Source organism: Benincasa hispida, chromosome 6 (assembly GCF_009727055.1).
Source record: "Benincasa hispida cultivar B227 chromosome 6, ASM972705v1, whole genome shotgun sequence".
Lineage (NCBI taxonomy): Eukaryota > Viridiplantae > Streptophyta > Magnoliopsida > Cucurbitales > Cucurbitaceae > Benincasa > Benincasa hispida.
This window is the reverse complement of record NC_052354.1, coordinates 3,128,275-3,152,669: the sequence shown is the minus strand read 5'-3', so window position 1 is coordinate 3,152,669 and position 24,395 is coordinate 3,128,275. Positions and strand designations below refer to the sequence as shown.

At 35.0% G+C, this 24,395-nt stretch overlaps 1 protein-coding gene across 1 annotated transcript; it reads right to left on the bottom strand.

The window, feature by feature from the left end:
- Positions 1-1,364: 1,364 nt before the first annotated feature.
- LOC120080475 (single-stranded DNA-binding protein WHY2, mitochondrial) lies at positions 1,365-12,417 on the bottom strand. Its single transcript, XM_039035136.1, has 8 exons — positions 12,248-12,417; positions 11,122-11,243; positions 10,260-10,363; positions 10,063-10,155; positions 9,398-9,492; positions 9,047-9,120; positions 8,345-8,433; positions 1,365-1,783 (listed from the first exon to the last, which is right to left on the bottom strand). The coding sequence occupies exons 1-8, from the start codon at positions 12,274-12,276 to the stop codon at positions 1,664-1,666; spliced, it is 726 nt and encodes a 241-aa protein (XP_038891064.1). The 5' UTR covers positions 12,277-12,417; the 3' UTR covers positions 1,365-1,663.
- Positions 12,418-24,395: the final 11,978 nt, after the last annotated feature.

Sequence of the window (24,395 nt, the reverse complement as noted above, 5' to 3'; positions counted from 1 at the left end):
ATGAATTTATCCTTTGAATTATATATATCCTTTGAATTACTCAACTATATCCTATGAATTTCATTTCGCATCGGAAACTATTATAGGAAAAGTTCGAATCCATTTCATTCGAATATTGATTAGTCTTGGTTTGGCATGGTTTACGTGTTACTGGTTCCCAGAAGAGTTAATATCTCCATTAACTAAACTCTTCCTTACTCTATCTTTGGATTCGTATTTTGTTCATACACAATCAACAGGCTTATGTTGCAATGTCTTCAGTAATATGCTCTCCACTCCTAGTCACTGAGTTGTGCTATTTTAGTCCTTGACTCAGGGAGACTCTACCAAGAGGTTCTTTCTCTCACATAATTTCGCCCGTTCTACTTCCGTACTAGAGGAAATGGGATGAGACCCCGTGATACAATCTTCTTGTATATCAATGGCTAGATATAAATTACAAAAGGAAACCTGTTCATGTTCTTACACACTTGAATTTTCTTCTAAAGCCCGTGAAATTTGCTAAAATCGACAATAACGTACTCTAAAAAAATCATACCCAATTTCTTTCCTTCTCCAACGTCAACAAAATAGGGCTTCAATTTCTTATTCTTCTTCATATTCATCACCGGTCTCTTCTTCCCCGTCTGATTCAAAAGATCTTATTTCTTAATCCTAAACATCTATCAACATTTTGCTTTAAAAAATCTTCAGCTACATGATTTTTTGTCAAGCATAATTTCAGTTCTTCAATGCAACTAAGTATCTTAAAATGCAGTGAATTCCAACCAAAAATATATTAAAAAAACATTTCTTATAAAGAACATAAAAAAAACAATAATAATAAAGGAAAAAGTTAACAAATATATATATATAATACTTTCCTTCTATGATAAAAGGAAAGCGCCTGAACTTCCAAAATTAAATAAAAAGTACTAGCTTAAAGCCAAGATGAATGATCACATACAATGGCGGTTTTCCTCTACCCAAATTCCTCTTGAAAAGCCTTGTTGTGTTGTTTTCCTTGAATAATTCCAAAGTCATGCAATTTTGTTAGGCATCAAGATAGGTGGTAAATAGGGAGATTTTAGACAATAGCTTGAAGAGTAAGACAATGGATAATTATATAATAGTCAAATAGAGCCAAGCAATCGATAATGACTTTTGATGAAGAATCTAAATTTAAGTCTACTCTTAACATATCAATTTGAGCTTAACTCAACTAATTAAAACATATATCATCGACCTAAAGATGAGAGGTTTCAGTCTCCTACTCACTTGTTAAACAAATAAAACCTGCTCCAAACATAATCACAATTGATACAAAAATATTCAGGTAAATTTGAAGAGATTGGTGATATCATGCTAAAGATGGGCTAGAAGCATTTTTGAAAAGTAATTTTATCAGGCTAAAAACAGTTCCAACTTCCAAAAGGCATCTCTAATTCACTCCAAGTTAACAAGAGTACTCAACACTTGTATACATTGTTACTTCATTTTTCTGGAATGGAAAGTTCCACCCAAATAAACCACTGCCTTTGTTTCTGTAAAGCAAAATTCAAAGGCTGCACCCATCACTACAACAATTGACGAGATAACAAAAGATTTACCCAAAAAAGCAGGTACAATAGCCCACTTTTGAACTTAGCAGCTTCATGGAGGTGACAGCAACTTCTATGAACACTCATCTTTCCCACTCTAAACTCAATGCTTCACGATCCACCTTATTTGGTTGAAAAACCTTACCCATGCCAGGACTAGGTTTCTTTAGCTGGTCCCAACCAAGAATGTGAGGCAGAACAAACTAAGAGAACATAAGAAGAAAGAAACATAAATAAGTTATCAAATGCATACACCCAAAATGATGGATTGGAATGGAAGGAAGGAAGCAAATATCTATCATACAAGAGACATGTACCACTCAAACCTGCAAGCAATGCAATGAAAACAGCAAAGATAACACGAGTTTAATTATGCTATATATACCTCATTTTTTGGTCCTTATACCTCTGTTTGGCCCATGGGGTAGGGTGGGCTTGGAGCATAGTTTTGTCAGAGTAAATTATCTGGACCTTAGGTATCCAGGGACCCGACAGTTCGTTCTCCATTTTTCTCATAATTATGGTCCCAACATTTCACTCTCCCAACCCAGTCTACACAAATTTATACCTCAAACAAAGACTACCAAAACCCAGGCCACACAACTCTCCAAATCTATCCCTAGGCTACACAACTCCAAGCTTAAGATGCCATACTTACGGCCTAACTGTGTTGTTATTCTCTTCCCTATTCTTTTATTTTTAACATGGTATTAGAGCTAGGCAACGAAACCCTAGCCGTTAGAGAAGAGAATCAAGCACAGTCATCTTCTGCTGATGGAACTTCGGGTTTTGACATGAAGACTGCTATTCGAGTGCCTGTAAAAGAGTGTTTTCAAGCAGCCCTACCAGAGTTACTTTCTGCCGTCCAACAGCAGTCAATGGAGAGTCACCGCACCAGACAGAAGCTCTGATCGATGGACAGACAGATCCGGTCGTTCCAAGTTGCAGGTCGTTGCCTTCCACGCCATCACAGACGTCTGACCCAATTGGTTTCGCGCCGGTCTGCCATTCCGCATTAGGTCAGATCGATCTACAAAGGGCAGCCAAACGCAACTGGGTTTTCCGCACTAGATGGGTTCGACCAACGACGAGCTGGCGATCATCTCAAACTGTCCGGTCGGCTGGGTTCTTCACAGATGCCGGTGACTGCCTTCCAGCCGGCAACGTCTTTTTCAGCCGACAGTAGCTGCCCCGTTTCCAGCCGCTTGTGGTTCGACCCATTACCCAGACGATGTGAGACACAGTTGGCCTATCTCCAACAACAGATTTCAGATTTAGATACGATGTTTGGCGCAAATCCCCAACCGGTTCAACCAGTCTATTCAGAGAACCCGGTAAACTCGTTCCTTGTTTTGCCAAATGTTTATTATTTATCTGGTTCGATGGGCAAATTCTGCAGGATTTCTTGTAAGGGAAAAATTAAATAGCCAGAATTATTTCTCCTGGTCCCAATCAATCTGAATGGCCTTGGAAGGGCGTCACAAATTTGGGTACTTGACAGGGGAGATTCCAAAGCCAGCACCGAGCGATCCACAAGAACGAATCTGGAAAGGAGAAGACTCGTTGTTATGCTCTGTTTTGGTGAATAGTATGGAACCTCAAATAGGCAGACCATTATTATATGCTGCAACCGCCAAGGATATCTGGAGGCAGCGCGAGATTTGTACTCAAAGAGACAGAATGCCTCTCGACTACATACGCTTCACAAACAGGTCCATGAATGCAAAACAAGGATCCATGGATGTTAATTTATTTTAACAAAACTATCAATGTTGTGGAAGAGATGGACCTGTGTTGAGAGATTGTCTGGAACTGTGCACAAGATAGGGCTCAATACTTGAAAATCGAAGAGGCAGACCGTGTTTATGTGTTCTTGGCTAGATTAAATCCTAAATTCGATGGTGTCCGTAATCGAAGATTGGGCCAGCACCCGACTCCTTCACTCAGAGAAGTCTGCTCCGAAATACGGCTGGAAGAGGATCGGTCGTGCACCATGAATAATCTCATTCCTACAACTGATGCAGCTACCTTCGTTGCAAAGTTGTCCAGTGCTTATGCGATAAAAAACCCCCACCTGTGTGTGAATATTGTAAGAAGATCTGGCACACAAAGGACCAGTGTTGGAAATTGCACGGGAAACCTCCAAACAACAGACGACGACAGTCTCATGACAAATCTAATACTGGTCGTGCCCTGGTAAGTGACTCAGCAGATGAACAGACTCAGAAGCAGTCTTCCGTTGACAATAAGAACAACTTGAGTACGGTTGGAGTGAGTGCTATTGCACAGTCAGGTAATTTCCCTTCATTTGGCCTTATTAGTATAAATGGTAAAAAACCATGGATTGTGGACTCAAAGGCCACAGATCATCTTACAAGTTCCTCAGAATTGTTTATGTCGTATAACCCAAGTGTTGGAAATGAGCATATTCGCATTGCAGACGAGTCTTTTGCCCCTATTGCGGAGAAAGGTCATATCTCTCCGTTTGATAGTTTAATTCTGCGTGATACTTTACATGTGCCTAAAATCTCTTATAATCTATTGTCTATCAGTAAAATTACAAGGGATTTGAAGTGTAAGGCAATTTTCTCACCTGATTCCGTTTTGTTTCATGATCTGAAATCGGGGATAACGATTGACACTACCCGACACGATAAGGGACTCTACTTCCTTTCTGACGAAGCTTCCTCTAGAGATGATCATTAAACTTATGTCATTAAATTTTTCTGTTTCTGAAAATGACTTTATGTTGTGGCATTTCCGTTTAGGACATCCGAATTTTCAACTATATGAAGTATTTGTTTTTGCATTTATTTCGCAATGTTAATACTTCTTCTTTAAATTGTGATGTGTGTATTCGTGTCAAGCAAAGTCGTGTTTCTTTCCAATCCTAGCCTTGTAACCCTCGAATCCTTTTTCCCTTGTTTATAGTGATATATGGGGTCCCTCACCGGTTACCACTTCCATTGGAAAACGGTGTTTCGTCACATTTATAGACGATCACACCCGCCTTACCTGCGTCTTCCTCCTCATCGACAAATCTGAGGTGTCATCTATTTTCCAACAATTGTATACAACTGTCGAAACTCAGTTCAAAACAAAGATTGGAATTTTACGAAGTGATAATGGGTGAGAATTCTTCAATGCCTCCTTCAGGGATTTTCTTGTTTCTAAGGGTATTGTCCACTAGAGCTCATGTGCTTACACTCCGCAACAAAATGGAGTAGTTGAGCGGAAAAATCGTCATCTGGTTGAAGTAGCCCGGTCTCTTATGTTATCTGCCACTCTTCCGTCATACCTGTGGGGGGATGCAGTTCTCATTGCTACCCATCTCATTAATCGGATGCCCTCTCATATTCTTAATCTTCATACTCCTTTAGAACCGTTTAAAGAGTCCTTCCTAACCACTCGATTAATCTCCGATGTTCCTCTTCGGGTTTTTGGTTGTGTTGCCTTTGTTCACTCCCATGGTCCGAACCGCACAAAATTTACTCCTCGTGCTCAGAAGTGTGTCTTTGTTGGATATCCACTTCACCAACGTGGATTTAAATGTTATCACCCGTCATCTCGTAAGTACTATGTCTCAATGGATGTCACCTTCCTCGAGGATCAACCATTTTTCCCTGTTAGTCATATTTAGGGGGAGAACATGAATGAAGAAACTAACTGGTCATCTTGTGCTATTCTCTTAGAGTTAGCTCCCATTCATATCTTGTCTAAACCTAGTTCTGAGCATGATAGTCTGGTCCTTCCTACCAACCAAGTTCCTTGGAAAACTTACTATAGGAAGAATCTCAGGAAGGAAGCAGTGTCACCTATCGAGCCAGAACCGTCGACTCCAGTGCATGAGTCAAACCCGCCATCAGATCTAGGTATATACATTCTTGAAATTAATGATGTTGATGTATGTATGGAGACTAATTGAATGCAAGCAAGATAAGGGAGAAGGAAGTAGTAATACTGAAAGAATGGCAGAAGGGGAGACAGCAGAGAATGAAATGATTCTGGCTAATGATGATGTGGAGGATACTACTGAAGTCTCTGATACACAGATAGTCGATCATGGTGAGGAGCCTGGAAAATTGAAAGACGTCACTATAGCTCTGAGGAAAGACACTCGTTCATGTACTAAATACCCTATGCATAGTTACATGACGTATAGTAATCTGGCAACCGAGTTCAAAGCATTCACTGCTAGTTTGGACACTGAGATGGTTCCAAAAGACATAAGTGTTGCAATGAAAAAACCAGAATGGCAGTCTGCTGTTATGGAAGAAATGAGAGCTCTCGAGAAGAATGGAACTTGTGAACAGGTGGCTCTGTCTGAAGGGCACAAGACAGTTGGATGTAAATGGGTGTTTACTATAAAATACAAGCCAGATGGGACGATTGACTAGTACAAGGCTTTACTTAGACCTATGGAGTAGATTATTCTGAAATTTTTTCTCCTGTGGCCAAACTTAACACTATTCGAGTGTTCTTGTCAGTTGCTATAAATAAGGATTGGTCCCTACACCAACTTGATGTTAAAAATGCTTTTTTGAATGGGAAACTTGAAGAGGAAGTCTATATGAGTCCTCTTCCTGGGTTCGAGAGTCAATTCAAAAACAAGGTGTGTAGATTGAGAAAGTCGTTATACGGATTGAAACAGTCTCTAAGGGCCTGGTTTGACAGGTTCACAACTTTTGTGAAAGCACAGGGGTATGTTCAGGGGCATTCTAATCACTCTTTTTATAAAAAGATCGACATCAGAGAAGATAGTTGTTCTTATTGTCTACGTTGATGACATTGTTTTATCTGGGGATGATGATGCAGAGATCATGAGGCTCAAAACAGAGATGGCCGAAGAATTTGAAATTAAAGACCTCGAGAAGCTAAGATACTTTCTGGGAATGGAAGTGGCTCGATCAAAAGAAGGTATATCAGTCTCTCAACGGGGTGTAAACCTGTTGACACACCAGTAGAGTACAATGCGAAGCTCAGTGATAAGAATGATAGAATTCCTGTTAATAAAGAAAGGTATCAGCGGTTAATCAAGAAGTTGATCTACTTGTCTCACACAAGACCAGATATTTCGTATGTAGTAGATGTTGTCAGTCAATTTATGCAAGCTCCATATGAGGATCATATGACAGCAATTGAATGTATCCTCCGACACCTAAAAGAAACTCCTGGCAAAGGTCTAATGTTCAGAAAGACCAATAAACGATCTGTTAAAGCCTACACTGATTCTGACTGGGTAGGGTCCATTGTTGATAGAAAATCGACGTCTGGGTACTATACGTTTGTCTGGGGTAATCTAGTCACCTGAAGAAGTAAGAAACAAGGAGTTGTTGCTAGAAGTAATGCTGAGGCTGAATATAGGGCCATGAGTCTGGGGATTTGTGAAGAAATTTGGTTGAAGAAAGTGTTATCAGATCTCCAACAAGATAATGAGCTTCTGATGAAATTGTTTTGTAACAATAAAGTTGCCATTAGTATTGCAAATAACCCGATTCAACATGACAGAACTAAACATGTAGAGATTGACAGACATTTCATTAAGGAGAGGTTGGACAGTGGAAACATATGCATCGCTTATATTCCTTCAAATCAACAAGTTGCAGATGTACTTACAAAAGGGTTACTGAGACAAAGCTTTGATTATTGTGTAAGCAAGTTGGGCCTTGTCGATATTTATGCTCCAACTTGAGGGGTGTTGAAAATAGGGTTATTAACCTACGACTGTTTATGTAATTGTGTAGACCCCTAGGGTTTCCTACTGTCTATTTATACAGTGTATCCCTATGTATTCAGTGTATCAGATTAAAATAATAAGAAAAGTCTCTATATCGTGGTTTTTCTCCCCGTACTAGGGTTTCTACGTAACTGTGTTGTTATTCTCTTCCCTACTCTTTTATTTTTAACAGATTTAAATTCATTCTTAGTCTCCAAACTTGAATTTGTCTGTAGTATTTATGTTAAAGTTTAATTGGATTCAATAAAATTTTAAGTCATTCATTTCTAAATTCGAGATCAGATCGCATATATTATTATCTTGCAGCATAACTACATGTGATACTACCTATATGATTATAACTACATGGGGTTTATAATTTTCATCATAGAAACCCAAGGGATGCTGTGAATTGAACTCTGATCCTGAGTACCACAGCAATGGTGTCGGTGAACTCATTTCAAAGCATCAAAGTCTTAACAGTACGCTTAAAACCAAGCAATAAATTTCACGAATAGTACGTGCAAACAGAGGAGCAATGAATATCCTAAAAAGAATAACTTATAAGGATAAAGCACTCCAGAAAAAGATGGGGGTGAGTGATAGAACATTAACATGCCCAGGCAAAGCCCAGAGGTTCCTACTTGCCAACTATATTTATAACCATGGTGATCAAATAACTACGAGTTACGAGCACTCCAGCTAATCCTACAAGACCACCACTAAACTCTATTATATTTGGCCCAACAACTCATTTGATATTTAATATTTTAAGGTTATGCCATCATGAAAGCAACTACGTTTGATAATTCATTCTATTGTCTAGGCTGCTAGAGCTGTTCTCTTTTTTTGTTTTGTTTTGTTTTGTTTTTTTGGCTTTATGACAAGATCATCTACTAGATATCAACTCTGCTAAACTAGCTCAAAAATGATGATGCTTCATCTAAATACATATCAATCAAATATTCACGAACCAAAGAAGAAAAAGAAAAGGGATAGAAGATATTCTAATGGCCTAAAAGATAAATTAAAGATATTCAATTCATACACTGCAAGCCGTCTTCATCACAGAAAATTCGCCTGCTGTGAAGGGAACACTCAAGAAATTTTTGGTGTTTTCTGAGTTATTAACAACATCTGCAGAAAAGGGAAGGAGATAAATTCAGCTCCTGGTAAGTTCTTCACAGGAAGAATGGCAGCAGATAAGTTGATCAAGAAAAATAGGTTAAAAAGAAAGTGAAAACCAAGCATCAGCACTAGGATATGGAAGAATAAAGTTGAGCTGTCACCAGGAGAGCAAATGGATGATTACTGAATAACATCTTATAGAAAATAAAAATAAGCTCACAAATCTAATTGGCAGAGCCATGATTTGCTTGCTCCAACATCCCAACTGGGACGGAAAGATGCATGAGATAGCAAATTCCGACTCTCATTCCATATGTACTAGAAGAAGCAGCTAAGAACAATTAAAAAAGGTGCCCATGCACGGGAAGAGTTCGTAGTTGGGCAAGCAAATCATTCTAATTCTATTGGGTATAACAAGTCATGCTGCCGTATCTGATGTTTCAATGAACTGACTTCAGCAGTGAATTTTTCCCTTTGTAGCACATTCTTATCATGAAGCTTGAATAGACAATTAAATTTTTGTAAAAATACCTAAAATCTAGTAAAAATATTTGCAAAAACCGTGGTGAAGGTCAATAAAAGTAACAAATACACTATTTTTATAATTTATTTTTATCCTTACTCAAAGAGATGAAATAGCCATTGCCATCTGCATGGGCCTTAATAGTTAAGCTCTTCCTTACTTGACCAGCAGAACTGCAAGAAATTACTCGAAAAAAGTAAACCAAAATTGCTGAATATAAAATATTTAGTTGGTTTTTGTTCATACCAGATCATTAAAGAAGTAGCCACTTTTATTCATTTTTATTTATTTATTTATTTTGATATGACTCTTGTTTATTTTCATATGAAACGGGTATTATATTGTATCTGAAGTAGGAATGATATTTGGTTAGACTATGCTCCAAAATTTCAAATGCTTCAGAGAAATGTAACAGTGCTTAGACTGCGATGTCGATACTACAGAACCAACCTTGAAAGCATTCCAGGGTCATGGAAGAATTCGCATGAATCTCTGGGACCCAAACTGATTAAAGTACCAACCTCTGTTGGGGATAATGCAAACAACTGCAAGATGTTAATTGAATCAATCAGGAAAGATATAGTATTAACTCCATATGTAAGTCTCTCAAGTGAAATAGGTTAACTGGGTTAAGGGAACGTTGTGGAGAATAGCAGGAGGTTGATAGAATTTTCCAGATGGAATTCAAATCTAAAAAGAAAATCTTTTTTTTTACCTACTTCCATCCCTAGCTAGTGTGGATCCTGAAAGTAACGATATTACAATAGAGGATGTATCTATTCTCCTACATTCTTGTAATCATGAAAGTTACAGTTTTTTTTTTTTTTTTATACTAGGCCAACTCACCGACACCTCGACTAATCTCATGGGACAACCCGCCTTGACCCTACAATAGTTGGGTGCCAAGAAAACTCGTAGGATATTAAATCCTAAGTAGGTGACCACCTAGGATTGAACCTATTCTGTCTAAATCTTTTATAAAATATAAACCCATGACCTTTTTTCACCACTAGACCAACTTATGATGGTTATGGAAGCTACAGACATTACAATCAAGGGAAACTTCTAGTGAACATCTAGACTACAAATACAAAGAATAGAGAATGAAAAGTAACCTGTTTCTTTGTCCAGTCATACTTGCGCTCGCCTATGGCAGGAAAGAATGTCAACATTATTGAACCACGTCGACCAATTACAAGACACCCAGACTACAATACACATGTAAAGAGTGAAAACAAAATTGATTTTACTTATTATAAATAAATAAATATATATACGTACATACTGATATATATATCATTATTATATATACCTCTAATTTGGTGAAAGTTGGTAAACAAGGCATCATAGAGAGTCCAGCTTTGCCCTTATATACACTATATGCAGCATAAACTCGATCACTTGCATTCTCTCCAACTAAAATAGCAAAAAAATAAAAAAATAAAAATTGGCATTACACACAATAAAGAGACTAATGTCTTGGAACTTGGCAGAGAAATATAATCGTTGTTCAGTTGTTCGAGAGCCGTGTGTGTGTGGGGGGGTGGGGAATGTGTGTTATGGTCTTATGGAAAATAAGGGGATACAAGGGCCTCAAGTATAAATGGTAAAGGAATGGAATTGTAATCAAAGAAAGTGTGCCTTAAATGGTCGAGGCGAGTATGTTGCATCGGGCGTCAAGGCCTAGGGTACAAATGGTTGGTGCTCGATACTCGATACGCTAATATTGGATAAAGAGAAGCATCAAAGCCTTAGGTATAAATGATCAAGGGTCGGTGCGTGATGAGTCTTGAGACAAATATTAGGGCCTTCGGTATAAATGGTCAAGGGCTAATATGTTGCTAAGTTATCGAGGCCTTGGGCATAAATAGTCAAGGGTCGAATGTTGAGTCCTGTATAGAAGTGTTGAGGCCCTGGGTTTAAATGGTTAGGGGTTGTCACATCTCATATAGAAAATATTGATAAGAGATGGAAAGAACTTGAGAGAGCTTAGCTAGAAAGAATTGTAAGGATCGAATAATGTATGAGAAAATTTAGTCTTTTATTATTTAATCTCATATCACTAAACCATAAGCCTACACTTACACATAAGTAAAAAAATTAAGACGTACACAGTATATTGCTAGCAGATTAAATTTAGAAGTGCATAAAACCGTCGATGCCAAAAAATGTACCTGTACGAGTAAAATTCTGTCTAGAATCTGGAATGCCAACTCGAGATGAGAAAGGATGCGACCCCAAAGGATGTCCAACATGACCAGCTTTCTTACATACAATTTGTTCAAATAGCTGGTTCCTGCTTTCATGGAGTATTATAAGATTTATTAATTGAATCTTAAGCTCAGCACCTATAAAAGGACGGGGGGAACTAAAAGGAAAATAAGTCCAAAATCTATGGCCACGTAGTACTATTATACAAATTCAGAACATGGAATGGAAAAAAAGTAAGTAACAAAGTATTCGACCATAAATATAGAAAACATACTTTTGAAGACTGGTTTTCCCTACAAATTGATGTCTCAGCAACTTTAGATTGTGTTTACTTTGACAAATCAAACCATCGAATGGTGTAATCTTCCAATAATTCCGAGTTTTTAGGAATCATCAAATGCAACTTCATTTTAAAAAATGTGGTTACCTGAATATAGAAGTGGTGGTAGCTGAGGCAAGAAAGTGTGGTATTGACATTTGGTTGCATTTGGTATCTTATGAGACCAAACACATTTCATTAATACATGAAAAGAAATACTGATGAAATTACACAACTACAATACTTCCTTCCGAAGAGAAAATATAGAGGACTCCCAATAACTACTTCAAGAACAAGACTTCCCAAATACACAAAATAACAATAAAATCCAACTAAGTCAGTTGAAATATCATAAGGAATTTCCGGCACCGTATACGGTAAAAGGAGACCAATACTTGCAAAAAAAAAAAAAAAAAAAAAAAACAAAAAAAACTAGGTTTAAAAGGTTAAGAAAAGTAGCAGAATGGTAGTTGTCTGATGTGCAGATTCCCAAGAAGGTTCGTAACATTGTCGAGTGAGAGCAAAGAAAAGAATGGATGATAATGAATAACATTGCAATTAGATGGAAAGGGCAGCTAACAAATGAACATTGAATCGCATAGGGCATAGTGCGGTAAGGTTTTTGAACTGTAAAATTCGAAGTTCCATTGCTTTGCGATTATATAAGTAGTTTAGCAGAAAGTTGAAAGGAGAAAGCAAAGAAAGCTCTTCAAAACCAAACAGGTAGTAAGGAAAGTGAAGAAGTAGGGTTTCAGCTGAGAAGTTGGTACCTGGATAACCAGCGCTGTAGCTTCATCATCTTGCTTCTGCTTCTGCTTCCGCTTCTGGATGAGCTGAAAACGGAGGGTTCGATCAGCAAGCGAGGGAATGACGGAAACCGGTTCGAAAAATTTCGTACTGGACAATGAAGCGACCCCTTAGGCTAATTTCTTTTTTTCCTTCAGATAAACATGGAAATTTGAATCTTCGACCTCAAACAAATATATACTTATCATTATTCGGAGATACTTTGACAATATTTTTAGTTCCACAATTTTACATGCAATTGAATTTTGATTCCCTATGTCTTATTTTCTCCAATTTTTATTTATTATTCTCTTAGAAGACATATGGGTTTTTAATCTTTTGAACGTCTATTTAATCAGTAAGCTAACTTATAAAGCACTTAGAAAGTCATTAACGTTATTAAAAGACTTTGCGTCTCTTCCGCCTTTATGGCGTTGTCTTTTTCTAAAAAAATTAATTATTTTAGATTTGATGATTAAGTCGATTTATTGGATTAATATTGATCAAGTTAATCTTAGAGGGAGTCGTCTTGGAATCCAAGAGTGAATATCATAGATTCTAAAACTTTTTTCGTAGATTCTAAATTTGATATTATATGAGAGGTATTCACTCTTCTAACTAAGGTCATGATTAGTTTAGATTCTAAGTTAGTTATAGTCATGAACGCAAGGATTCTAAAATGATCTCTAGCTTTGCAAAATCTAGCATCTTTATCACTTATCATTTGGTATTGAAGCACGTGGTCAACTCCTTTGCTAGTCTCTAAAGGTGAAATATCTTTAGCTTGTTTCTATTTATTTTCGTTTATCTCATTTTTTTCTATAGCATTTACGTATAACGTTTAATACAAGGCATACTATGATTTCTCTTGAAATTTTTAAATTTTGGTCTTAGATCATGAAAAAAAAATCAATAATAAAGAAAAACACAATAGCAAAAGAATCAATAGCAAAAAAAAAAAAAAAAAAAAATCAAAGATCTGCAGCACACAAAAAATTATTGACAATAGATGTTGTTTTGTTTAAATTTTCGAATTGTTAATCCCAAGGTTGAGTTACTCTAGTTTTAGTTTAGCATGTTTCCTCTAACATATTGATACCATTCATACAAAGATTGATATCAATATGTCAAGTTTGAGAGAATAAGGAAAGAGGAAGATCCAATTGAAACTTAGGAAGAACTAAAAGAATTAGCCATGAGAGAGAAGTATGTTCTAAAACACTATGAAAGAGATTTGGAAACAAAAATGCAAGTTTTGAGGTAGAGAAGAAAAAAATATTGTTGAATATTATCAAGAGATGGAGACTTTATTGGAAAATAACACAAATTCGAGAAGAAGAGGAAGACACTATGCCTAGATTGCTTGGAGGTTGAATGAAGAAATTATTACTCATCCTCTTAATTGAAATTCACCACCTTATTTGGAAGATATGTATAATTATACTCGATAACTCTCCTTTAAATGAGTTAATTAGTCTTAAAAGCTTAAACTATTGACTGAAAATCATGTGTTTAAAGTCATATTTTATATAATTATGAGTAATTTTAATGCAAAAACAAGTTAAGCATGTGTTATTAGCCATGATTTGTAAAACAAAGTTAAATATGTGCAACAAGAGTCAATTTTGAGTTATTTTGTATTTTTATATCATTTGATTTGTATAAATTTGTCAAAGGTACACCCAAGATGCAGCCATAACGCATTAGATGATAAAATACAGAGCAATATTGCACCAAGGATGTGCCCAATATGCGACCACGACGTGATTGGCTTAGGCTTCTAAAGATATTTCATATAGGAGGTCGAATAGGTCTTGAATCTAGTTCACATTGTTTAAGTTTAACTCAAAATTGCGATTGCATGAAAGGTTACATTCTTCAACAACGGTGTACGCATGTTTGAATCCCTCATTTCATTATCATTATTTTTTCTTTTACTAACACAACTCTCTTTCAAAATTATTTTTCTAGTTATCTTCAATTATTTCAAGAAAAAATTTTGCTTAATTATATAAAATTTGTTACATATATTCCTTGGTTATGATACTTGGAGTACTATCTACTTATTACTTATTGACAGTATGCACTGCACTAGAGACAAGAAGCTTTTATCTTTAAGAATTTAGACATGCACTTCAGTCTACCATCAAGTTTAAATGTAGTAAGACCATGTGTTATGTTAGTGAAAGAGGAAATGGGAGGTTGATAGCTACTTAATGAGCTATTCGTAGGCCCTCTAATCTTGTTGGTTTAAGGTGTTATGTGTATATATGTTCATATTTATAAGCTGAAATAAAGGTTACCTAACACAAAAAAAAAAAAAAAAACTTGTTACCTTGTTACACATGATGTTACAATATTTCCAAAAGCATCATAGATAAAAATAGAAAACTAAAGTCAGAACAGTATATAGAGTTTGATAACCCAACTTAATGCAATACTACCTACATCTAGAGGGAAGTGTACCCGTAGAAAGATATATTCACTAAATAAAATCAAGCAATTACAAAGATGTACTTATATGTAAAATAATGACAATTATAGTGACACTCGAATAGCCCAACTTAGACAACGATCACTTAGGCTCCCCCTGAGTATGCGACTCCCTCATAATAAAATTTGGGCTCCCCCTAAGTGGGAGATCCCCTCACCTTCAACATACTTAAACTCCCCTTAAGTATAAGAATATTAGTGAATGATCACTTAGGCTTCCCCTAAGTGTAAGGCTCCCTCTCAAGCATAATCTTTTCACCATCTAGCAAATACCACTTTACTTGTGTTGAACTTAGGCTCCCCCTAAGTTTGAGAATCTACTCTCAAACTAATGAAAAATAAATCAATAAGATCTAGAGAAACACTTAAGATCGATAATAGAAAAAGTTTCACAATCTCATGGATTGATATACTTGTGTTTTCAGCACAAACACAAAACTACAACACAAATATTCTTCAAAACGGTCAACCCTAAAAATGAACAAAACCATAATATTTATATGGACAACTTTGAGAAGATATTCAAGGAAGGAAGAAATCAACTCTGCAAGGAAAAAGACAGCTGCCATGAAATCTGCAAAATTTTATTGACAGATAAAAAAATTCTTCTGCAGAATTTTTTGTCTATCAAGATACAATGTCACTAACAATGTCTTAGCATGTTGTAAGACACGTCGCACACATTATAGAACCATGTTGTTCCAGTTTTATATGTAATAAATAAGTCAATCTATTGGGTTATATGTCTTAAAACTCGCAGTTTGTAAGATTAAACATATTCTATTTGCAATAAAGAAGTTATTAAAGTTTATTCAATAAAATTGTTATTGAATATGTAAACTGCACTAAATCCAATAAACTAAAATCCATGGCTATTACATGAGTACTTGGACTTTATGTGGAGACATAAGAGTGGATCAAGTTTGAGTAGATAACCAAAACGGTCTATAAGTATACGGACAAGGTCGGTTACCTTATTCTAGAAACACTATCGGAGGCAACTACTTTGTACTTTGTACAAACGATGTGATCCTGAATCATAGACATCCTATACAAAGAGTTTGTATAAGACCTGACCAATAAATAAGTCACTTTACTTTATAATGTTGTTTACTGTTTAAGACTGGCTATTTTAAAGTGATGACCTAGGTAATTTGATCTTAATCCTGAGCTAACTATGAACTTCTATTTATTCAGGATTATCCTTAGATTTGCATGGATGAGGGTTGGCTCAATAGCGCCGACTCAATAAGCCTCTCATTTTAGGGGCAAGACCGGATAGGATAGCTGAGGACATTAGGGCTTGCAATATGAAATTCACTCCCTATCTGTTTTAGGGATAGTAGAAAGGTCGTTCTCTTAATGCTAACTCCGCGTCTTAAACAAAGGGCTCCACCCTCTTATTGGCCCAAAAGGGACTCAGTTTTGTGATTGGATCACAAATCAACTATCCATTAGAGGATTAGTGGGACTTAAGAAACAAGATGTAATCTTAAAGGTAAAATAACTTTTGACTTAGTCGTTATTATGAACAACCTGTGAAGGGTTGACTTACTAATTATGGTTATATCGAGTGGACAGAAATATATCTACAGTTAGGAGAGTGCAACTACGGGCTTTAATGGAGTGATCTGGTAGTTAACGAATGTTGATTAATTCGGTTTGAAGAATCTAATCAATTAATCTCGGATCGTTGGAGGCCATGATCTGTAGGCCATTACGTCCCCCTATTAGCTCACAAACGGATTAAACTTTAGAATAGCGTGATGAGTAAATTTGAAACAATCAAATATGAATTAAGAAAATCAGTACTTATATATGATATAATTACACATTTAATTATCGAATTAAACGAAATTAGATAATATTTAAATATGATTTAAATATTAAATTACATGAATAGAGATTCATGATTTTGGAATTGGTGGTATAAATAATTTAATATTGGATATTAAATTATTTTGATTAATTAAATTATTCAATTAATTATTTAAATTAAATTAATTTTATTTTAGATGTTTGAATTTTATGAAAATTCAAATATCAAATTCAATTTTATTTTAATTTATTTTATTGAAAATTTAAAGTAAAGAAAATTGAGTTTTAATTTAAATATAAGAAAATTCATTTTTTAAATCAATTAAAGATTGATAGTGGATTATTCCCACTTTAAGCATTCAATTCCCACTTTAAGCATTCAATTCCCACTAACACTTAACTTATTTGGTGTCAAGTGATAATGTAATTAGATTGCATAAGGCAATTTGAATAAAACTCAGTTCAATTTAGCTGAGATGAAGCAACGTGCATTTTTTTAGATAATTGGAGGAGAATGGTTCTCTACTCAATATGAAAATTCTAAAAAAATCCCTTCAATTGATTCTCATTTTGGATCCCATAATTCAATCTAAGGTTCTAAAGCATAGTAGGGAAGATCACGTGGTGGTCTATGATAGCATTGGAAATGTGTTATATTTTTCTGCTTAACTTAGAGTTGTTTAGCTATTTAATTTGGTTAAATCGATCATTTTGTAGGATTCGAGTATACAAGCAATTGGATTAACCGTTCAGGACAAAAAAGTGCTAAAATGACGAAGTTATGAGCTAAATTGATCAAATGACGAAGGAGTGAAGACTGCTACCCTGCCGAGTGTTGCAACGCTCCCAATAAGCCTAAGTTCAACGCTAGCTCAATGCTAGAAGGCAGAATGCTCGAATGCAGGGCAACATTGCAATGCTGCCCCAAGCGCAATGCTTCAGAGATGTCCCAACGCCACCGTCGCACCACTCGTCAATGCTACCCTCCAAATCTCTAAGACAGAATAGGTAGCGTTACAACGCTTCTGCCAAGTGTTGCAATGCTATGTGGTTTGACGGACGCATAACCCCAGCGCGCGCACAACACAGAATCATGCAACGCCTGCATGATGCTCGACCATTATGCACCGCAACATTGCAATGCTCTTCCTAGCGTTGCAATGTTGCAGTAGTTTTATAAAAGAATAATTTGGGTCAGTCGATTACAGAATCTTCGAGTACACTGATTCTTGAACGCTGCCACTTTGTCCATCCTAGTTTTAGCTCCCTTTTTACACCAAAATTTTATAAAAAGTCTTCCCCTTTGCCAATTGTATTTAATTCGAGCATGATTCGAAGCTAAATGGTAAGAACTTAGCTTGGGTTTGTTAGTTTAGTTTGGTTCCAATTAAATTCTTGAGACTCGTATTGTAATTCTGTGAGTTTTTATTATGAATTTATGAGAATTTATCTTGAGCTTATTCTTCAATTTTTGTGTATGGATAATCTGACAAATTAGTTGTGCATGTAAAATTGATTGCTTTGATTAGCCCTAATTTGTAATCGTTTGGTAGCCGTCACCTAGAAGCATGAGTTAAGTTAGTTTGTTGTGTTGATTTAGGATTCCAATTAGCAAGCATTTACTTTCTAACTTAGATAAATCTCGCTCAATTAATTAGTTAGACGATGTAAATCAATTAATTGACTTAGCTTTGCCCTTAATCTTAATGCCTGTTGATTGATTGGTTGGTTGAGGATTCTCGCTTTTCTGTTAATTAACTTGATTTTATGGACTACCGGTTAGAATTCTAATTGAATAGGCTAAGTTTTAATTCGAATATTCTCACGCATCTTTTGAATAGTCTATGATAGAATTGATGAGAAATGAGTTAAACTATAATTACCCAAGCTAAGTATTTGTTTTTTTTTTTTTTGTTCTCTAGCAAATTTATTTCAGAATTTCTCATCCCCCCCCCCCTTGGTTACTTCCTACAAGTTCTAATCTTTGAGGAATCCATATTCGGCTCTCTGTGGTTCGACTTCAGACTTACTACTTGTACTGCTAATTAGTATAAGGGGTTAGTTTAGTGCACATAAATTTTTATTTGCATCGACGCGGGTTCACAAACGATGGTGAATCCGAAAGCTCGACTAGTTTACATCTTGTTATAGAAAAGATTCAAGTTGAATTTGAAGATTGAAGAGTTCTTCAAAGGTATATCTTCAAAACACTATTTTCAGTATATGAACTTGCAGGTTTCTATGCTAAAATTGATAGAATTAGAGTGCTTAATGATTCTGTTTCTTTCCGTTAATTGCATGCTAACTCAACCATAATCATATTGCAATACAAACACCTTAATATACACAATCAAACATACGTATTTTTTCAATCGTTATGGACGATTTAGGGTTTAAGTTGGAGCTTTCTGGAGCAAATTGGAGAAGATTACATAAATGTCCCTAGCTCGAGCATCGCAACGTTTCACAATGCTACAATATAGAAGGCAAGCGTTGCTACACTGCCTTGAAGCATTGTTAGGCATTTTATATTTGGTTTTTGCTTATGAGATTTCCTCTATGTTGGCTTTTAATTGAAGATTATGGTGCCGAGATTCGTCACTAGACTTAAAACGTTGATTTTGAGGTTTATTGGCCATTTATTTATGGATGTACTGTGAGATTTTTATGGATTATTCATGTATTTTCTGATTTACTTTTCTTTTCCTTCCTTTAACTTTTAGAACAAATATGATAAGTAGATTAAATTGATAACTTAATGTAGTTTGCATGTTTATTTCGACTATGGTAGGTCAGGATTATCAGTAATTGTCATGAAGATATGCTTAATTTGAGTAGCAATAGGTTGGGATTATAGTAGTGATCACATCTTTAGCATTTCCAAGTTCTCATAATGGGTCTTAGGATTAGGAAAGCGATAAAATTGAAAATGACCTATTTAATTAGTCGTCCTAATCAATCCCTAGGCTTAATACAACTAATTAAATAACATGAAATGCTATTGTGTCCAACTTGTTGGTTTGTTTAGAATTATTTAGATTATCTATGTTTGATAAATTAGTTAAGGGAGTTTGTCTAGCATTTTTGAATCAGTCGACTAGGCTATAATATCTTGATAATCTTATTCTTGTGATAAATCAATAGATGAATCCATCTAACTGTCTCTCAGCCAAATTGCTATATTCTTCTATCTCTCTCACTATTATTTTACATTCTCACACTTTCTTTTTCACATTTTGCCTATCAAATCTCAATCCTTCTTCTTTACTTCTTTCTATAAATAAATTTAACTTAGAAAGATTATACCTAGTTTCCTTATAGTTTGACCTGGTCTTGTTGCTATTACTACCCAGTAGTGATAGTAATTTTTAGATCGATAGTTTATAAATTGTATTTGATCAGCTAAAGACCTCAATAAAGTTTGGTTCATCAAATATCACATTCAATCTAGTAACAAACATTTCCAATACATAATGCACTAGACGTTTGTGTTCTACAATCTAGGGTGGTTCGATCTAGTTCGCTGGTTCAAAGTGGTTTGATCCGATTTTACACTGGGTTGGCTTGGCTCGTGGTTTTGGGGTTTAGTTTGGGTCGATTCGAGTTGGTATGATCTGGTTCTGAAGTGGTAGAAGCAGTTTTAGGATAAAATTAGCATAATTATTGTGATTTATTGCTTTATTTTATCCTAGGGGCCAAATTACCAGTTTATTTGCTATTTAAATGCTTTATGGATACCATTTAGATAAATCTCACCATAAGTTAAGCATGTTCATGCATTTTAATATATTATAAGTATTATAATGTATTGTTTTAATGCATGATGTGTATAATTTTATGAATTATGTAATATACTTTGATATGTTAAATATATGAAATTGGAAAAACATGATACATGACATTACTTAGGTAAATATAAAGAGTTATATTTATTAATGTGTTGTATATACTTGATGGATTTTCATGAGTTGTTTAATATAAGTGTTATATTAATAAGTTGAAAATCAATATGCGTTGAGTGTGACACATCCATAGTTTAATATAATTATTATATTAAAGTCATGAAATATATGTAATATGGTTTTCTTATAAATTAGAATTGAATTATTAATCAAGTAAACCATAGAAAGCATGATTATTCGACTAATAACTAATTTTGTAATAGTTATAAAATTAATATTTAATAACCAGCAACCTATAATAAAGAGTCGTTCATACAGACTTAGGATCTTAGAGAATTTGAATTAATTTAAAAATGTTTAAAATTACTTTAGACCTTAAATCACATTAATTCTAATAAGATTAGAATTATGTCTTATTTTTTTTAATAGATTTAAAATATGACTAGTAGGACAAATAAGACTTTAGGTTATAAGGGAACTCTACCAGTGAAGTTTTGTCTAGGTTGGGGATTCTTAAGATCACGGTTTATGGAACACCTCCGACCTGTGAACTAACCTGAAACTTGAGTTGAATTAATCGCATGCAATGTTACTAGGTTAATTAAATGGTTTAATTCATCTCACGGTGCAACATAATGGAGGAGACCGTAGGATACATTGACAGGCGTCCTTCTCCCACTTACTATGAAACCTTTCCCTATTCACCTTGGTATGCAAACACTTTTTGAAGGGAGGCCGCGCCCCTGACGACACTAAGTCGAGCATGAATCTCACGATGTGTACTCTTAGGTACGTGAGAGCTAAAAGTTGATATATCTCATATTCCATTTTTCTCCCATTAAATTATTTTACTACTATAAGGTTTTATTGTACTTAGTTAAATTCTGGTTAATGAATCTAAGTCTATGCCTATTATAACTCTTATAATAAGGTCTTTACTGTAATATACTACTACAAAATCTACATTACTTAATACTTGTAGTTTTTAATTACTTGACGTTTCTTTGAAAAAAAGTCAAGTAATGACCTTTTAGAAAAGAAAATGTCAAGTAAAAGGGTTAAAAAAGCGGAGATTGATGGAATGTTTTGGATATTTTCACACGAACCATTACTTGACACATTTTTCGTGTCAAGTAAGGTCTTACTTGGCACATTTGTCGTGTCAAATATAAGAAGCTCTTACTTGACACATTTTTCGTGTGAGGTAAAATATAAAAAATAATTAACTTATTATTTTAAATAAGTAAAAGAGTTAAATTTCCTAGATTTAGTCGATTGATCTTTAACCTCTTATATGCGGCTGCTATGTCCATTCGACCTTCCCTCCCTTTATTGAAAAGAAAAAAGTAAAAAGTAAAAAGGGAGAATAGAAGAAATCCTAATCCCCAAATCTGTTTATTTTCTTTTTATCTTTCTCTCCATTTTTACTTTATTATTTTTATGAGGGAGATTTATAGAAAATAACAATTTATTTAAGTGGGCTTTTATTATGAAATTGGTGGAATTAAAGGCTCAAAGGCAAACTTGTAAATACGGGCTGATGACATTTTTGTAATTAATCTCATTTTCTTCTTGTTAGGGCACCCATCGTGTACCACCTAAAATAAGAGATTGGGGTTGCCAATTTTGAGCAAGAGGAACATACGAAACTGCTTAAAGCCGTCCGTCGTCGACACTGGCGTTCGAGGCGGGTAAATCGTGTACCACCCATATGAAGTCGTGTATCATTGTGTACCACCCATCTGAAGTCGTCCATCATCGACGTTGGCGTTCGAGGCGTGGAGTGTTCAGTTGGTTTAGTGCAGCTGTGTGGGTTTCGGTTCGTGTCTGGCTAGTGGGTTTCCAGTGTGGGTGTTTTTTGAGAAGATTGATTCCAGTTTTAGGGGCTGTCTTTCGCAGGTGTGTCTAGAGGCATTGTTGTTCGCAGATCTCTCGGTATCGGTGGGTGTTTTTGGTCAGCGGTAGGGTTTGGTTTACCTCATTTTTTCTCTTAAATATCATTTTATTTCCTATGATTTGAGATTTTTCCAATTCTAGTCCCGTACTTTCAAATATTTAATTTGTTATTTGGGGTCTAACATAGCATCTTTTGTAATGATTTGCTTGTTTGAATGTTTGATGATGAGATTGATTTTAAAGTGTTAGAAGGAGTTGAGTTATTGTCCAATAGGTTTGAGACCGATCTTCGCAAGGTTTTGATAAGTTTGGAGGTTAGTATTAATAGTTCTTTGTTACCCATTGAAGTATCGGTCTAATAATTGAGTTATTTTCAATTTTTTATGTTCAATTCAAAGATTTCAAGGGATTGGAGCCACTGTCCAACAAAGTTAATGATGTTTGGACATTTTGATAGGTATTAAGGCCTTGAAACTCTTTTAGCATTGTTACATAGTTGCTGGAATTTGTGTTTTGTAACCATTATTATTGAACTTTTGTAAGTTGGATTACTTTGTTGTAGTTTTGAAGTGGCATTTGAATCAAGCTGCACTTTGGGTAATCTATTTGGAGCTAATTGGTTATTTTGGTGAATGAAATTTTGAAATTTTTTTTATTGTTGTAGATAAGATTGGGCTTCCAATATTCTCTTCTACTCATTGATTCCCGTATTATTATTATTATTATTTTTAATCAAAGATGCACTTTGATTGCCTTTATAGAGGGATTACAACTGTGTCAAGTCACTTTCGCTTGAAAGTTTTGAAAGTTGGGGGAAATGTGTCTGCATTCTTCTATTTTAAATTTTAGCATATGCTCGATTTGTTAATAATCTTCTTCCTCTTTATTATATTTTCTCAAATCTCTCTCATCTTCCTTTGTTTTGCAGCGAAAGGTAATTGTTCTTCCTGAGGCTGGATATGGTCAAAAGAGAATGAATGAAATCCCAATAAGTCTCTGACTTTAAGTTGCAGATATTTTTTAAGTTTCAAGTATGATATTTTTCCATTACATAAAGTAAGCCAATCATGTACATTTTTCCTTGTGCGTGACTTTTTGTCATTGTTATATCTTAACACTTATTTCTATATTTTGAAATTTGATGTTATCGCCCTTTATTCTATTTTGCAGATTGACTTGTTTAAACATAGCTTGCCTGACCCTTAGTTCTCGATCTTTAGACTTCAAAACTCAATGTATAGATTAAATAATGTACTTTGTTGAGAGGTTACTTATTAAACAATTTGTCACTTTTGTATTTGTTGAAAGTTAAGTTTTGTATACAAAAGCAATAGTTGAGATTTTATTTTGTGCATGTACATGTGAAAGAGAAATATTGTTGTAATTTGTGAGGAGTGTTCATATGAAAGGTCAAGTTGAACATATGGAATTTTTAGTGAATATATTGAATTGATAGATCTTAAATGTATAATGTTTATTTAGTTTATGTAATTGTATTATTGGAATACAAGGCAGAAAATGAGAATATCAATTGGGGCATTTAATTTGAAAAAAAAAAGACATATACTTGACAAATAAAAAACGTCAAGAGTTATCATATATGATATGTAATCAATGTCAAGAATTAATAAACTTGACATACCACCAATGTCAAGTGTATCATCTTTTTTGACACGAAAATTGTATCAAGAAACATTTGTCTTGACCTTTTTTTCAAAGTCAAGTTATCACACTATACTTGACAGTTGAATACTCGACGCTTTTATAAGTGTCAAGTATACCCTTTACTTGACATTGGAAAAATGTCAAGTAATCCAATGTTTGTAGTAGTGGAGTTATAATAGGCATAGACTTAGATAGATTCATTAACCAGAATTTAACTAAGTATAATAAAACTCTATAGTAGTAGAATAATTTAATGGGAGAAAAATGGTATATGGGATATATCGACTTTTAGCTCTCACATCCCTAAGAGTTCACATCGTGAGATCCATGCTCGGCTTAGTGTCGCTCGGGGAGTGGC

What these genes read in the sequence shown, in the direction of transcription:
- LOC120080475 (XM_039035136.1), bottom strand. Translation starts at nt 12,276, where the DNA reads ATGATGAAGCTACAGCGCTGGTTATCCAG. An exon ending in GACCCTGGAATGCTTTCAAG is followed by an intron (nt 9,121 to 9,397) that starts GTTGGTTCTGTA and finishes AATTTCTTGCAG; the next exon opens with TTCTGCTGGTCAAGTAAGGA. An exon ending in TGATGAAGACGGCTTGCAGT is followed by an intron (nt 1,784 to 8,344) that starts GTATGAATTGAA and finishes ATGTTCTCTTAG; the next exon opens with TTTGTTCTGCCTCACATTCT.